At 37.8% G+C, this 16,465-nt stretch overlaps 2 protein-coding genes across 2 annotated transcripts in view; one reads left to right on the top strand and one right to left on the bottom strand.

Annotated features, from left to right (window-relative positions):
- Nucleotides 1–43: 43 nt before the first annotated feature.
- Nucleotides 44–8,766, bottom strand: LOC145491946 (ubiquitin carboxyl-terminal hydrolase isozyme L5-like). Its single transcript, XM_081471252.1, has 12 exons — nt 8,675–8,766; nt 6,269–6,332; nt 5,790–5,895; nt 5,165–5,290; nt 4,493–4,554; nt 3,905–4,035; nt 3,572–3,635; nt 2,643–2,757; nt 1,963–1,992; nt 1,469–1,606; nt 946–1,044; nt 44–310 (listed from the first exon to the last, which is right to left on the bottom strand). Exons 1-12 carry the CDS (start codon nt 8,748–8,750, stop codon nt 266–268), a joined length of 1,056 nt encoding a protein of 351 aa, XP_081327378.1. The 5' UTR covers nt 8,751–8,766; the 3' UTR covers nt 44–265.
- A 52-nt stretch (nt 8,767–8,818) lies between these two features.
- Nucleotides 8,819–16,465, top strand: part of LOC145491919 (ribonuclease 3-like) — a 22,632-nt gene continuing 14,985 nt past the window's right edge. The window contains exons 1-12 of the mRNA XM_081471220.1: nt 8,819–9,087; nt 9,221–10,572; nt 11,158–11,293; nt 11,827–12,366; nt 13,089–13,169; nt 13,512–13,598; nt 14,179–14,265; nt 14,684–14,755; nt 14,914–14,995; nt 15,176–15,238; nt 15,421–15,509; nt 15,640–15,723. Of these exons, the coding sequence (XP_081327346.1) occupies nt 9,025–9,087; nt 9,221–10,572; nt 11,158–11,293; nt 11,827–12,366; nt 13,089–13,169; nt 13,512–13,598; nt 14,179–14,265; nt 14,684–14,755; nt 14,914–14,995; nt 15,176–15,238; nt 15,421–15,509; nt 15,640–15,723 (2,736 nt within the window). The 5' untranslated portion in view covers nt 8,819–9,024. The remainder of the gene's footprint in view (nt 9,088–9,220; nt 10,573–11,157; nt 11,294–11,826; nt 12,367–13,088; nt 13,170–13,511; nt 13,599–14,178; nt 14,266–14,683; nt 14,756–14,913; nt 14,996–15,175; nt 15,239–15,420; nt 15,510–15,639; nt 15,724–16,465) is intronic.

Here is a 16,465-nt window from a genome sequence, read left to right as displayed (position 1 = left end):
GACGTGATAACTAAGTGCATGTACTAAAAGCAGGGCTTTCCTGTGGCAATGAAATTGTAGAGATCCTAATTAGAAATATCGTGGAAAATAACTCCAGTACTGCAGTTAATAAATCAGTCATTAAGTGATTTGTACAAAACATATACAGAAACGTTTAATTTACTTTTAAATTGCTGCTGTACAGGTAATGTAAAACGAAATTGACAAAATTGAATGCAGAGATTTCCTTGACTTTACTGAAAGTCGCCGGGGCATTTTGTGTCTTTCATTTAGCTTGCTCCGCCTTCTTGGCCTGAACGTCTTCTTTTGCCTGAAAGAAAACGTTGCATTTTACTCGTCTGTCACCAACAAAAAACATAAAAACCCCCAATCAGATATTCTTAGAACTGCCAAACTGCTATTATCCCTTTTCTTGAGTAGAAGAAAAATCTGATTGAACTGAATTTATAGCACTATACCTATATTTTAACCAAATCTGATGTTGACATGGATGGTCACATATGGGTGTTATCAACCAAGCGTGAGGTCAAGATAGTTTGATGTTGTTATTGTTGGCACGTTTATGGACATCTTGACTGAACAAGCTTGGTAAATAATCATTGTAAGCCCTTTGGGAAAGTGCTCTAGCGTGAGACAGTGGATAGTTCCAAGCAGGCAAGATAGTGCCTTCTTGCCCACTCAGGTAGCCAATCACAGTGCAGGATTTGGTTCATCTTGCCTGCTCATGGATCAAGCCATATCATAATTTCAACTACTGTCACAAGACACGGCCCTTGTAAGCAGTAGCTGGAGGACATGTTACTTAATGGGCAAATCTGTTCTAGTTCTATAGTCTACATATAGACATACTCGCCCTCGAAGGGAGAATTAATTTCCTTCTACAGGTTTGAAGAGCCAGATAGTCTATCAATGCTGGCAATTAATTTCAGTTAAAGTTAAACATACTTTTTCCACCAATGGCACCAATTTTCCCTGTTTGGCCAAGACTTTTAAAAGTTCCATGATCAAAGGTAGATAGTTGTGTTTTCTTCTGATGTTCTCAACCTGTAAAACAACATACAATTCCATCATTGTCACGTATGACTTACAGAAGTCAAGCTTAGTTTTTGTACAAACAAAAACTGTATGCAAACACTAGGAGGCAGGAAAAACAGAGAGTTTGGAATGGAATACCATATCAGAGTCGACTAAGCCCTGATAATGGACCCTGTTTAGCTTTTTGTGTTGAGGATTGTTCCTTTATATTTCATTTTCCAAAAATAATCACATTCCTGCATGTGAAACTGACAGAGTAGCATCACATGATCTGGAATAGGGACAAAAACAAACCTAGTCATTAGAGCTCTTATCCAATCCATACTGATTTTGAAACTTGTAGCATTGATTGATGGCTTTTTAAAAACTGTTAGTAATACATTGTTTTGTTCCAGTATGTTATTATCCATCATCAAAAGGATCCATAGCCTACCTTGTATCGTATCATTTTGTCATCCTCTCCCACAATAAGTGTCTGCAGTCGAGAAATTTCACTATCAGTGTTCTTTATAATAGCTTGAAACTCGCTTGCTGAAGATGCCATCTGGTCAGTCTCCATTCCCTCTCCTCCCTGGAAGGCAAGAGGATTTTATACATAATTTACTACTTTATGATTGTGACTCATGTTCATACAATCCACAATCTTATTTGACGAATGATCAATATTGAAATAACAATCAATCAGGACGGATGTGTTGTTCCAGGATATATCCATACCCTTCTGATGGAGGGTTTTTTGGTCTGAGCCCCCCCCCCCCCCCAAATTTCTCTAGAAACTATCATTTTGGTTTATACTTTGTTTTAAAAATCTTGGCTTTTGAACCCCCCCCCCCCCCCCGGGAAATTTAAAAAAATCCTTAGGGTGGGTATGGACAATTTCTGGAACAACACAATACACTTCAGCAACAAGGAACAATAATTTATCACCTCTGAAGTCTGTCTTTTCAATTCCTCCAACTGAGAAACATAGAAGGAGAGAAAAACAAAGGTTACCTTGCTGTCAACGCAAGAAATTATTCCAAAAAAATATTAAAAATAAAAATTGTTAGACCATATTAACATGTCAATAGAGTGAAGCACCACCTATATTACCCTATTTAGACTGCGGAGGGGGGCAGTACCTGTGCTGACATAACTGTTTATAACATTTTCTCTATATAAGTATCTTGAAACAATTTGGCATGATGTGTCATTGTTCTCAGAACTTGATGTTCGCAGGCAGCAGGCTAGTCTTTCAGATGGCAGATCTATAAGGTGGCAGCTGTTAAACAAATGCATATATTGAAAAACACATCTTGTGGTCCCTTCAATTCACTGAATGTTGTCACTTCTACAACAAAACATCAAACCAAGCTTATACTGTAACGCAGTATGCATTGTCCATGGGTTGATATCCCTGTACAACCCACAGGGGGAATGGCAACCCAGGGGAATGGCCACTACCACTGAGGTTGTACCCACTGATATCTGTATATTAACCTATTAATAATCACCCTCTTTCCCTTCTCTCCTTGTGGAGAATGGGGCCATCAATTTGTCTCCTCAAAGCAGCTTGGTCTTTTTCTGCCAAACCTAAGTTAATATTAGCCTGTTGCATGTAAAAATACCTGGTCTAAAATCTGTGTTTTTCTCTGGTTCAGTCTGTCAATATCTTTGAGGTGAATTGACTTCCTTGATGAAACAATTGCCATTAGGTTGAAGTGGATTTCCTCTGCTGAGTATCTGAGAGACAAAATTTCATTGAGCAACATTTATTCATTATTTAGTATTGTTTTGGTGTGTTAAGTAAAGCATCACCCAGTAACTAAAAATTCCAATTCTGAGTGAGCAAAATACCCTAGTTACTGATTCATCTTTCACAAACATGCTTTAGTGACAAAGTAAATTATAACCCAGAAATCAGAGGCAGTTAGCAATACGTGGGAAAATACTATAAAACTAGAACTTCAGTTTTTGTATCATTTATCATAAATTTATATTTTATAGAATTTTTGATTATTTAGCTTGCAGATATTAACTATAGGTGCTCTCAAATTCCAGTTTAAAGAAAGCTTATGATGATAGATGATGAGCTATATTGTAACTATATACTTTTGGAGTGATCAATCTTTTTTATTTCTACCTTTTGGAGAGATGATAACTAAAAAGAAACCATTACATACACAGTAGTTATGGAGGACTACTCGTAGTTCATAATCCCTTCCTCTTTGTACCCTCCCTCTCTTCATCTTCAACTCCAATCAAAAAGCCTTGAAAAGAAATAAGCCCCTGTTACTTAAAGGAGCTCAGTCACGGTTTGCACGTTTTGAAAAGTTTAGCCTAAATTTTTCAAATTCGTCGTTTGCAACCCGTGTCAATCTTCGCCATCCTTGACCATCCTTGTTCCTTTATGGTTTATTATTATCTCTTTGATGTTTTTCTATCTTAGTAAACTATTATTTTCAGGTTTCCTTCCATTTAAAGGAGATTTTGTATGTAGCCAAAAAAAGACAAAACACTGTGACTGAGCTCTAACAAATGCAGTGATGGTACCTACTTCTGCATTCTTGTTTCTATGATTGGCTTGCAGACAGTGAGCCAGTTTTCTGGAGTACAAGGTCCTAATAAAAATAATGTCAAAGATGAATCTGATTAGTGTTCACTGCAAATAAGTTTTCAACAATTAAGTTGTAACCAGGCAACCAAAATGAAATTTTTCATGCATTTCCTTTTAATGACTAGTGGCAAGAGATTACACTCTAATTGTTGCGACTGACATTCACTGTTGACTCTGTTTTACAGCGACTTCAGTTCACATCAAAATGAAAGCATGATGATATTATTTTTGTTAGTATGTAAATAAAAACTAATAGTTTTATCAAAGGCTTACCCAGATCAATTGGTCCATCTCTTAAACCATCCAGCTCATAAAGCTTGCCGTTAATTGGAACATAGGCCACAAAGTGATATACATTTTCATCTTTCTGAGGGAGTTTAGCATCAAATTCAAACATCTGTTGTCTACAAAACAAGAAAATGCTTCATGAAACTTAAATTCAGATGCAACTTTGCCTTGTATCTGTGCTGTTGCAATCCTCACCTTACATAGCTCGTAGACTGTTCAGACCTACACAGATAACAAACTTTTTAATGTCCTTTTAAATTAATTACTGAATATTCTTTACAACAATTATTCAGTAAGCTGTTTGCAGGAAGTTTTTGAAATTAATCTAGTCTTATGGCCTAGCTAGCTTCCACAAGCCTTCTGTAGCTCAATGGTAAAACATCTGACTGGTGTCCAAGAGATCATGTAGGTTTGATGCCTGTTAGAGGATTTCAGATTTTGTCTTTTTAAGTAGCTTGTATCACTGACTGAATAATATCTTTCCTGTTGTGTTTCTGCAAGGCTTCTAACAATTGCCATAATTTTTTCAACATAAATTTAAAGACTATTTATCTTATTGATATTAATCCAAACCTGGCAAAACTATTGTGCACTTGTCTAATAACATCAGAGTTACTGAGGCTGAGTCCCTTTAACTGTTGACAGAAATCATGTGAATAATATTAAATCTTTATTTGTATAGTCAATAGGACTACCTGCTTGTCTAATTTAGAAATAATTGGATGAAAAAAGTTCTGAGTTCAGAAAACATAGGACAAGGCCATAGGCTGGGTTGAATTTGGTTGTCAGAGGAATTTTTTTAAATCCAATTATTTCCAAATTGGACAAACACATAGTCCTCTTACCAATATTATGGTGCTACAGAACTTTCCAAATTACTTGAAATGTTTATTTCGACAGTTTGCAAAATTATTAACAAATAATATTATCGTGACTGCTCTTGTATGGGATTTTGGGCTCGTAATCTAACTATTTCTACTCATATTTTGTGTTCAATTATAATTACCAAAGTATAATCTACAGTACATACTCTAGCATAAACAAATGAATACTTAAAATACATAATACTAATTATAACAAAATTATTTAATTTTAAATTCAAGCCTCAGGTTAAAATGTGGTTTAAATGCTCATTAGTCTTACTAGTTAGTTTCTTGCCTTGGCTGGACAATGGCTATTAAATAATTGCTTACTATGGGTAAAGAGTGATGGAAAGCTTGCAACAGATAAATACACTGAACTTACTGATGAATCAAATGTCGCTGAAAACTCTTTGAAACTAGACAAGGTGGCACCAAGGTCCATGTCTGGATGATTGCAATTAAGGAGGACACTCAAAATTGCCTGAGTTGCACAGGCATTCGTAATCACCTAGTTAAAAAAAATGAGCTTGCTATAGTATTAAAAATAATGGACTTGAGAGTTTACCAAGTCTAGTGAACCTGGCATATATGTCAGTTTCAGTGCCTGCTGTTTTCTGGAAAATTAAGGAGTGATGCTTGAAGAAAGTAAATGCTATTAAACTTCACGGGTTGCCTTTAAGGTCAAGATCAAAATTCATATTTAATATCATTTTAGTCTATAAATCCCGATGGGATTTCAAGCTGAAAATTATTATTATGAAGAAAATAGAAAAGAACAGTCAGCTACTTAAATGAAGTGGGGAATGTTTTCAACATGAACATCGTCACAGCATGTCTGTGAAATGAAACAAGTTTTTGATTGTTGCATCAACATGACCCAAGTCATGTAAACATTAGCATGTTGCATGTTTTTAATAGTTGAAAGCAACAAACGTCCTTTTCTCTCTACTCAGCGGCAGAAATTATTGGAAACACCTTTCTGTAAGAGTATTCAGCTTTTTACTCACTTGCTTGGCAAAGAATATTCCAAGGGAGCGACTTTCATGTACAATGGGCCCAGTTGGCTCTTCACCAGGCTTCCATTTGAACAGAAATATAAGACCATGAACAGGCCTAGGAATGAAATTAAGACTCCTATTAGATCAGAATATGAGTACAGCTACAAATAAATATCCTGCTACTTTGAACTTGCAGGGCAAACGAAAAATTGTTCAAAATAGTGGGTGTTCAAAATAGCCAATAGTAAACGACTGTAGGGAAAACCCAAGGGAAATGATTTGAGTTCAAAATAACGGGGAATTCAAAATAAGCAAGTTCGAATTAGCCGGGTCCAACTGTACTGCAGCTGTTAGGCATTTTCCTAAAGTTTTACTATACTCTTGTATGCAAAACTACATATAATTTGACAAATTCGAAACATTAAGTCAACAAAGGTTGCTTGAGCATAGATAATTTGAGAAGAAAAGCAAGAATGAGACTGCAATACCTTAAATCTTCCAGAGATGCCTCATCGAGACTGTAGATCTCTTCCACTTGAATGCCAGAACATCCTTCACAAGAGCAAACAGTGTAACAATGTATTCATTATTTTAGGGAGGTGAAGTTTTAGAAAAACTGTAACATAATGGTCTTGAGAGACAACAAATTATCGCAATTTGTTACCTACACTGTATTTAAATTTACTACTTCAGGATAAAGGAAGAAGTAATTTATGAATGGAAAAGCAGGTAAACCATCTTGCCCATTATAAATCAATCAAAGATACCTTACAATATATTTTTGACCTTTGTTTGACTAAATCAAGAATTCATTGAGACTTCAAAGAGATAAAATTCAAAGTGCATCAGGAACTCGAGCTTTCGCTATTCTTATGGATATCAAAGGGAGAAGTTGGGAGGGGCAAGAATCTTGAAAATCCATGGGGGAAGCAGGAAATCTAAGGGCAGGATATAGTTGATAAAATCTCTGAGGGGGTACATGAAATCTTCTTCCAACTGTAGAGGTCAGTTTCTCATGCAACCCAGGATTTTCAATGTAATTAACTGTGTGGGTTGAGGCCAAGCAGTTCATGCTTTGTTCAAGGTATTTTTATATTGGAATGAAAACGCTCTCTGGTTAAAAATATATTGAAAACATAAGCTTTCGGCTATCAGTCTATAGCCTTTCACGAATGAAAAATGTGGCTAATGGTTACCCACCGGCTGTTATTTCTAACATTCTCAATAAGAAGCCACCCCCATCTATAGTTCCTCCACCAGAAGAACTGGTTTCTATGTTCTTCAAATGGGCTGATCCATCTAATATGTACCAGAGTTTTGCATGTCTCCCTTACATCAGCGGCCTAACCGAGCCCCTCACAAGATTACTCCGCAAAAATGATATCCGAGTTGTCAACAAACCACTTAAAACCCTTCAACAAGAATTCCCGTCACCAAAGTTCAGACAACCCTCAGATTTTCAATGTAATGTTGTTTACAAAATTCCATGTAAAGACTGCCCTTGGAATTACATAGGAGAAACCGGAAGATGCTTCCAAACCCGAAAAAAGGAACATCAAGAAACTTGAAGAACTATTCAAATGGCTCTAATGTTGCCAACCATGCGTGGCAAAACAATCACTCCATTGATTTCGACAATGCTTGTGTCATTGACAAAGGTAATTACCGCATTCGGAAAACACTAGAATCTTGGCACACAGCAAAAACCATCGACGCGGAAAACAACTCAAAACCGTTGCCTAGGCAATACTCGATTTTATTGTAATCAGGCCTCATTTACATTTTTATCTTCTAGCTTTTTTCACGCTTGTTTTTATTCTCAATTTTTTGTACCCCATTCGTATATATTTTCGCTTGCGCGCCACATTTTTCATTCGTGAAAGGCTATAGACTGATAGCCGAAAGCTTATGTTTTCAATATATTTTTAACCAGAGAGCGTTTTTATTCCAATATGTCTTATCCTGGTTACAGTTCTATTTTTATTTTTCTATTGTTGGTTACTCACCACGTTCTTCCACTTGGCCAACAACATCACCAAAGTATTGGGAGAGAACGGTGAGAGATATGTGCTGGGGTAGGGGGGACAATGGGATGAAAGGCTGATTAGCTGGGAAGAGAGGGAGGTGAGAAGCCTGCAGGTCTTAATAGAAACCTATCTTAACCATGAACAGAGGGCTTGGAAGATGAAAGATAGAGGGAAAGAGAGGGTTGGAAGGTTGGGAGTGCTTCAATTCATATGAGAAATCTAAATACGTTTACCCTTGACAAAATATAGTAAGTTAATGTAGAAGAGATCAAAAGTGACAAAAGGGCTGGCACATATAATACAAAAAAAAAAGACGAAACACATATAGGATGATTTCTTCAATATTTCAACATCCCATTTCTAACAAAGGAATCACAGTCAATAAAAAGGTTGTACTAGTGATTGACGTGTAACTGATATTATAAGTAGCTGGATTTTAATGCATATTGTTTGTGATTGTCACAATAGGAATCACGCAATATCTTGTGAGCGAAAAACTAGTTAATTATCATTTTTATCAGCAAAAATGCAGTTAAACGTATTAACCGCGCGGTTTTAAGCTTCCTTAGGCTTCTTGTTACTTCATGAAAGGGGATTCAAAATATTGTAACATCTCGGACTCCTCGTCACACGAAGTTAGACAAACGTGTTAAAAGAGAGTTTCTGCAAATCCAATTAATTTGACAGTCCAAAATTTATAAACGCTCTTAACTGCGACTTCTACGGCATCAGATCACTCACTCGAATGTCAAAAACAGGAACGGAAGATGATCAGCGTGAACTGAATTGGAATCTTCTGGTATATAAACAGGACCGTTCACAGTCCAAATGAATACTTGGCATTATATAATGAATCATGATACGTACCAAAGCCACGGATTAATTCAGTGAAAACTCCTGGATCGCTTTCTATCAAACACCATTCGCCTCCTCCGGCCGCCATGATGTTGGATTCTTCCCAGAGGTCTGTTCCGGAAGTAGTTCTACTAGTTCCCAGATCTTGTTAGACCACTAGACGTAGAGACCTGGAAACGAACTAACTTTGAATATTCAAGATGGCGAATGAAGCTGAGACTGCTTTCCGCTTTTGACAGTCTGTCCAATCTGACTAGCTACTATGAAGCAAAAATATTTCTTTAGTTCTTCAATATGGTGTATCAGCTACTCGATGATCTCATGCGCAAGTTGCAAAATTGCTCAAAGAGGTTAAATCGACAATGTGGCGACCGCCATCGGGGCAGATCACTCGGCCGCCGGGAGCGCAAGGTTTTCCCCGTGCGGTAAGCATCGTGCTTGAGCACCTGTTGCCTGTCATATTTATCTCTCTAGTGTGGGTTACCACAAACACTACAAAAATATTACTATCTCAATCGAATCGTTTCCTAGTCTCCTGTTTTGTGAATTTAATTTCAGGCAAATCAGCAGCAAATGCATCTGGGATTTCAAACACAGATACCGCAAGCATTTCCCTTGCAACAGATAATAGCCAGTCCAGTGCCATCTTCACAACATTTGGGATTGCGTCCACAGTGGGTTGGTCCATTCAACCCAGCGACAGGTTTTCACAGCCCACCAAGGGGTATGATTCAACCTCCAGCTGCTCAGGTCCCAAATATTTCGTCAGCAGTACAGCAACAATTGCCTTTGTCATCTCCGTTGCCTTTAGCTAGAGGGGTTACTCCACCAGTTCATCGGCCTGTTGTACCATCTACTTTGCCTTCGCCTAGAGGAATCACATCCCCTGTGTTGCAATCTTCACTGTTCAACAGCCCATCATGGCAAGTGAGGAATTCCCAGCCATCTGTATTCACCTTAAACCAAGGACCTGTAGTTATGGCTCCTGCTGTACCATCACCTAGAGCTCATCCATCCCCCACCCAGCAACCACTTGTGTCCTCTAATTTTCTACCCCATAGAGGCACCCCATCTCCGACTCTGCAGCCACCGATGTCTGCTATTATGTCTCCTCCCAGAGGAATTCCGTCATCCCCAATCAAGCAACCTGTTCCCCCAACTGTGGTGTCACCTAGGAGAATTGCATCCCCAGTACTTCAATCTTCACCTTTCAACAGTCCAGCGTGGCAACAAAGAACTCCTCCCACCAGATTCCGCCCAATTCAGAGAGGGCCTGTTGCTTCATCCTTCCCACAACCAATTATGTCACCTCCTTCACCTTCACCCAGAGCAATCCCTTCCCAAACCCAGCAGCAATTTGCACCTCCTACTTTGCTTTCACCAAGAGGGGTCCCATTGCAAGTACAACATTCTCCTCCTTTCCACAGTCTATCTAAGCTAGTGAGAGATCCTCCGCCTGTTAATAGCTTACACCAGGGTTTAACTGTTGCTGCAGCTTTGGATAAATGCATTCAGGATAAACAAGTGATTGGTATGAGCTCTCATATGCAACAGCCCAGTAACAGTGTAGGCTTAGGTCTAGCTCAACCCAGGAGGGAGAGTGTAATTCAAGTACCACCTGCCATGACTGGTCCTCATGGAATGTGGCCTCCTGCATCACATCAGCTCAGTGGACTGCAGCCACCTGTACCACAACAGTTTAGTAGGCTCCAGCCACCTGTACAGCAACAGTTCAGCAGGTTGCAGCTACCTGTACCACAATACTTCAGTCCTGTCAAAACAAGGACGCCTGATTTCAGTCCTGATCGTAGATCTTTTGGTCGTAAGAAAAATTCTAGTCCATTGAATCCACAGCACAAGAGTGGTTTTCACAGAGATGGTGAAAGAGGAAGAGAGTGGGGAAATAGGAGGTTGGTGACAGATTTACAAAGTGCACTAATTGTACAATTTAATTAATGTTTAAGAAGTAGATCATATTTTCTGTGTTTCTGTCAAGTCTGGGAGAGCGAGAAATGTTGTAGGAACACAAGTGGCAGGTGAGTGTTTCCACAGCTTTTTTGAGTTTTCTCAAACTTTGACAAGTGTTTCTTTTAAACAATTAGATTATAAGCTCAAGATTTCTATCGCGTGATGGCGCCCTTGTCAACTGTCACGCATAGAAATTAAGAGCGAAGACTCTCTTTGCTCGCACCATCATTACATCAATAGCTTGTGCTACCTCAGGTGTTTCTGAGGTAAGCCTTAAAGCTTGCACTTTCCTGCAGACTGTTTTTCTAAATCTACTGAGAAATTTCTGATGAGTCAAACTACATGTATTTCATTTAAGTACGAATTACTGCAATCACCAATTATTTTTTCATATATCATTGTATGAAGGTTGTCAAGGTTACTCTATAAGTATATTGTAATTCAGTTCAAGTCTGGATGTTGTGATATATACTGTCCTGTAAGTCTGTATATTTTCTGTTATTGCTTTTATTGAAAAAAAAAAAAAGGAACTACACCCCAGGTGCTGGTGGCAGGAAGAGCCCTAGAGTTTCTCGTTGTTTTTCTCCTCCTCCTCCTCATGTTGAACGAGTGGTAAGGTGTGTTGTGTCAGAGGAGTTTTACACCAAAAAGCAGAGTGATAAGGTATGTGTACTCTATACATTCTGTGGCTCAATATAAGTATGATCTGATGGCCCAAAGATGCCAGGTGATAGAATGTAGGTTAAAACAATTTTCAGTTGAGTGTCAAAAGTAATTCATGTTTGATATGGTTTTTTGCTTGAAAACTCATTGTGATTGGTTTAAAACATTTTCGCCCTTTTCTCATGCAATCACAGGAAGAGCAATCTGACCACATGTTCTCATGGTTTCATTTTTATGTAATATATGTTGAATTATTCTGACTTGCATTTTGGTGGGTTCTTACTTACGATCAACTGAAGGACAGACATTTGTTTCTTTATTTTATAAAACAAATAGATTCCATGTTGGAGACAACTATTCAGTAATTTATCAAGGACATCAAAATGTGGTAAGAACATCAGTGACACACTCAGCTATTGCCTCATGTGCCACTCTTTTGTTCTTTCTACATTTTGACGTCATATGCGATCAATTACTGACATGATGCATGGCAACATAGAATCTATTTGTTAAAAAGGAAAATTTAAACTTAGGATGATGACAATGGCAATGTCCAAGGGACAGAAAAACTCACTGAACTGCACAACAAATTTGAGAAGGAAATATTGAACATGCCATCTGTGGAATGTGATGATGACAAGAGTGTTAACAGCAGGCAGAGTACTGGTGCAAATTCAGATCTTAGTGATAATGAATCACTTGGTGACATTGAGTTAAATGAGGACCCACCAGAGGATGAAGAAAGTCCACCAAAATCCAGGTTTAGGCGGAAGTCAGATGTCAGTAATTATTCAGAGTTTCTTGGCATTAGTGATGAGGAAATTAACAGTGATGAAGATGGCAGTGAGTTTAGAAGTCAGGGGTTGAGTGGCAGCAGCTCTGAAAGTGATGATGATGGTGATGACGATAATGATGGGGACAATCAGGAAAATGGAGGCTTTGACGACGATGATGATGACCTGGTTGAGGATGAGCATGACCATAGAGGCCCCAGTGTAGCAGGGGTCAGAGAAAGAAAGATAGGAGATCCTAGAAGACTTCATCCTGAGCTTTGGTTTAATGAAGCAGGAGAGGTAGGTATTAAAGTGATAAATTTTTAATGAACAAAGTTTCACATGTATACCATGGTCTCCCAGAGTTTGACGTTGACCAATGCAAGTACAACCATACTGTCTACAACTGACTGATAGATATATCGTTCATTAAGCAACATATGATATATTTTTGCAAAGAACCTTAAATAGAGGGGTTTATTAAAGGTCAAGGTGTTGAGCTTAGATGATTTATGTGGTATAGTTAGCTGTCTTGCAACTTACTGGTAAAGAAATGGGAAAATGTGGAAATTGTATGTGAACAGGAATAGATTTTTGTGGAAAAACTAATTTAACTGAGCTCAGTAATTTTTCTTGTTTTAGTGCCATGGTATGTTAGATCAAAAGTTTTTGATCACTGGGTTATCTTAATAAGTATTGAATGCCAAGTATTCTGCATATTTAGAAATCAGATTGTTAATGTCAGAAACTGTTATGACTTATTGACAGGAGTAAATGCATGAAATATGTCGTCTTGAGTGTTCACCAGTAGAATGTGCTAAGGATGAGGAGAAAGAAGATAAATATATGTTATCTGTTACCTGTTCAAGAATATCAAGATTTAGCATCCTCCCCCCTCATGTCAAGGCGTGGCACTATTTTGATAAGAGTGATATGAACTGTGCCTTACAAGCCATATGTAATTTCTCTATTCTTATTATTTTATTATATTTCTTTTTGTTGCGCCATTTACTTTCTCATAGACAAATGATGGTCCAGTCTGTCGATGCAGTGCATCTGACAAGCAGCAAGGAATTCGTCACAGTATTTACCCTGGTGAAACTGTAAGTACAATTTAGAAAGGTTTGTGAGTATACACTTAGAGTTCTATTTGTCAGGATTACACTGGTCTTTTTCTTGATGTATATTAACTTTTCATAGTGATTATTAACATCTTGTCAAAAGTTTTTCCATCTGTCAATATTGCACAGCCAAACTGTTTTTTTTTCAAGGTTTAAGAGTTTAACTAAGTTCACAAAATAAAAATGGTTTTGTTCTTTGGAAGCTGTATAATTATGATACATTCTGAAAAAAATAATACCAAAAGGGGGTGCTTATAGTTCTCTTGAAGTTTATTATTCATGTTATTTTCTAACAATATGTAACATATATTTTTACAAACTAAGGTCATTCCAGCTTGTGATCCACTAACAAACAACGCAGACAAGTTGCATCATTACTGGGTGACTGTCACACCACACACCAATTTCATGGTATGTCGACACAATCCATCATGCCACTGAATTTGCTTTGTTTGCTTGGCTGTATGTGTTCCCTTCCTATCACCATCAGCCACACAGTGTACATCTAGTACATCTAAGTTTTTGTGTAGAGTTTACTTAAGCATCAATGCCACAGATGGTTGAGGGACAAGGAGGGGACTGTCATGATTTATTCCAGCTATAATAACCTCAACAGTCAGTCATTATATAAAACTAAACAAAATTAATTACTTACAAAAAAGATTTATTGTTGCTGTGAACCATGCAGGACGTTGGAAAAATGCATCAAGAACTAAATGTCTCTTGCTCTTAGTCTTCCAACATTCCATATGGCCTAATGCAGCAGTGAATCAAGAGAAATAGAAGGCTCTGTTGCTCAGTTCTGTTCACCTGAGATTTTTCGTTTTTGATCCTTAGGTTACAATATAATTTGCAATAAATATAAGTACATAATTACTGATTCAGTGGTACCAGTAGTCCAAATGTTTTTGAATACCTAACCTGAACATCAACACTGATTTGGTTAATTAGCTGTTTCCAAACTTGAATGTCTTAACTGTTTCCTTCGCAGACAGAGAATCCGAGTATTATCCATTTTGAAGGGAAAGATTACACTTTTGAGGGATTTTCTATGTTTTGTCATCACCCACTGGAACACGTGAGTCCAAATAATTGCTTTTAACCCTTTCCATCAACATTTTTTATTTTTTATACAATCCTGTATGACCACCTCCCATTTCCACCCCATCCCACACCCTTTGTCCCCATCCCCCTCCACACCCTTTGTCTCCATCACCCTCCACACTCTTTGTCCCCATCCCACACCCTTTGTCTCCATCCCCCTCCACACCCTTTGCCCCTATCCCCCTCCACACCCTTTGCCCCCATTCCCTTCTACACCCTTTTGTCACTTTCTCCTCCACACCCTTTGTTTCCATCCACCTCCACACCCTTTGCCTCCCATCCCTCTCCATACCCTCTCCCCCCCCCATCCCCTCTACACCCTTTGTCCCCCATCCCCTTTCAAACCCTTGCCAGAAACCTAAAATATACACTCATTGCATTTATCTTTCTAGGTACCTCTTTGCTCTGTGATTCGATTCAATATTGAATACTCTCTACATGTCATTAGTGAACCAGTTCCAGAGGTAAGTTGTTGTTTTCTATCTTAGCTCCATGAACATTTGAAAAGATTACCTACAGGGTGTACACTTTAGGTTAGACTTTGTTTACCCTGAAACATTTTTCAAGTATAACATGACATAGAATTTCCTTATTATTTAAATGCCCATATGTTTCATTTCAGAATTTCTGTATTAAGGATCTTGACTTGTTCTCACAGTTTCTGTTTTACAAAATGCTTGAACTGGCAGACTGGGAGTTAAAAGGTAATCTATATAATTATATTCTAAAGTAAAACACAACTGCACTTAATGCATCTTTAGAATACAGGAGAGCTTGAAATGAAATGAAATGTGTTTAATATGATAATTTATTAATTAAATAAGTTAGTAATGTAATTTTCTTTCTGAGGTTGTTCTGACAGTCATTTAATTATTCATTGCCAGGAAATATTCAAGATTCTTGTCAACGATACCACTTCATGCCAAGATTTGTTCACAGATTGACAGGTAAATGTGTATGTAAGCACACCCCATCAAAAAAAAGAAGGTAGACAAGCATTGCATAATTCTAACCAAAAAGTATCTTTATGTTACCAACCTTAATAATAATTTCACATCCACTTTATTCTCCAATTTCCCCTGGTCTTGCATTCTCTATTCTTGATTACAACAACATTTTCCATTTCTAGACCAGGAAAATGCCATGAAGGACCATGAACTTCTTCCAATGAGTCAAGTGTTGTCTTATATTTTGGACTCTGCTGAACCTCTTGTGAAGGTTAGAAATTAGACAAAATTCATGGCAGAAGAAGGAATCTATATACTCCTTGCTTTGGAATTTCTGAATCATGTGATTCAATTGTTAGATCCAGTGTAATTAATAAATGCTGTTCTTTTGTCTTTGTTAGTCCAGTGATTTAACTCTCAGTGCTGATAAATTGGATGAATACAGCAAGTCATGCATCAATTCTATTGTGATGAATCCAGATAAGGTGAGGTCCTATTTAAATGTAGAAATCAATTTTTAAAAATGTTTCCAGCACTGTCAAAAGCAGTGTCTTTTATTAGCAGGCAGGATAACAGAGGCAGTGGAAATCATGGATTGGACATTAATTTGTTCTTAGTCAGGAGTAGTGAACTCCAGAATGAAGTGGGTGGCAAATAATTTACTGAGGGTGATTGTATACAGACCGAAAACTGTCTTCTGTCAAACTAAACAGATCATAAAGTTGTAGTTTGGAACTATATCAATTTGTGTATATTGGACATGACTGAAATTGCTGGATGTCAGTAGCAGGTAGACAAAACTTGCACATTTCAACAGGGCTGTGTCTGCCTTGCACATAGAGAGTGTGTCTGAAGAAAGTGCATTTCTGCCTTCCCGCAGACAGGAGTGAGTAATAATCAGAACATTTTTTTGAAAAGGCCCTTAAAGCACAAGTCCATGGATTGACATGGAAGTGGACATGTTAGCTGGTCACCATCATGACATCTTCGTACAAGCATCCTTTCTGAAATGCAGATGGGCTAAAGTGACCCACCCACAAATTAGCTAAGAATTTTGCTTCTTTGTTGGAAAACATAACCGTGCTAGCTCTTTGCAAGTAATCTGTCAGCATTTTGTCAGGTTGTCTTTGGGAACAGTACGCCTGTACTTTCATACCAGAGGGCAGTTTCAGAGTAGTATGTAAAGAACAAAGCAAACCTGGGACTAGTTAATCCAATATGACCATT

This window comes from Orbicella franksi, chromosome 1 (genome assembly GCF_964199315.1).
Source record: "Orbicella franksi chromosome 1, jaOrbFran1.1, whole genome shotgun sequence".
In the NCBI taxonomy this organism is placed as follows: domain Eukaryota; kingdom Metazoa; phylum Cnidaria; class Anthozoa; order Scleractinia; family Merulinidae; genus Orbicella; species Orbicella franksi.
This window is presented reverse-complemented; position numbering and strand designations above follow the sequence as displayed.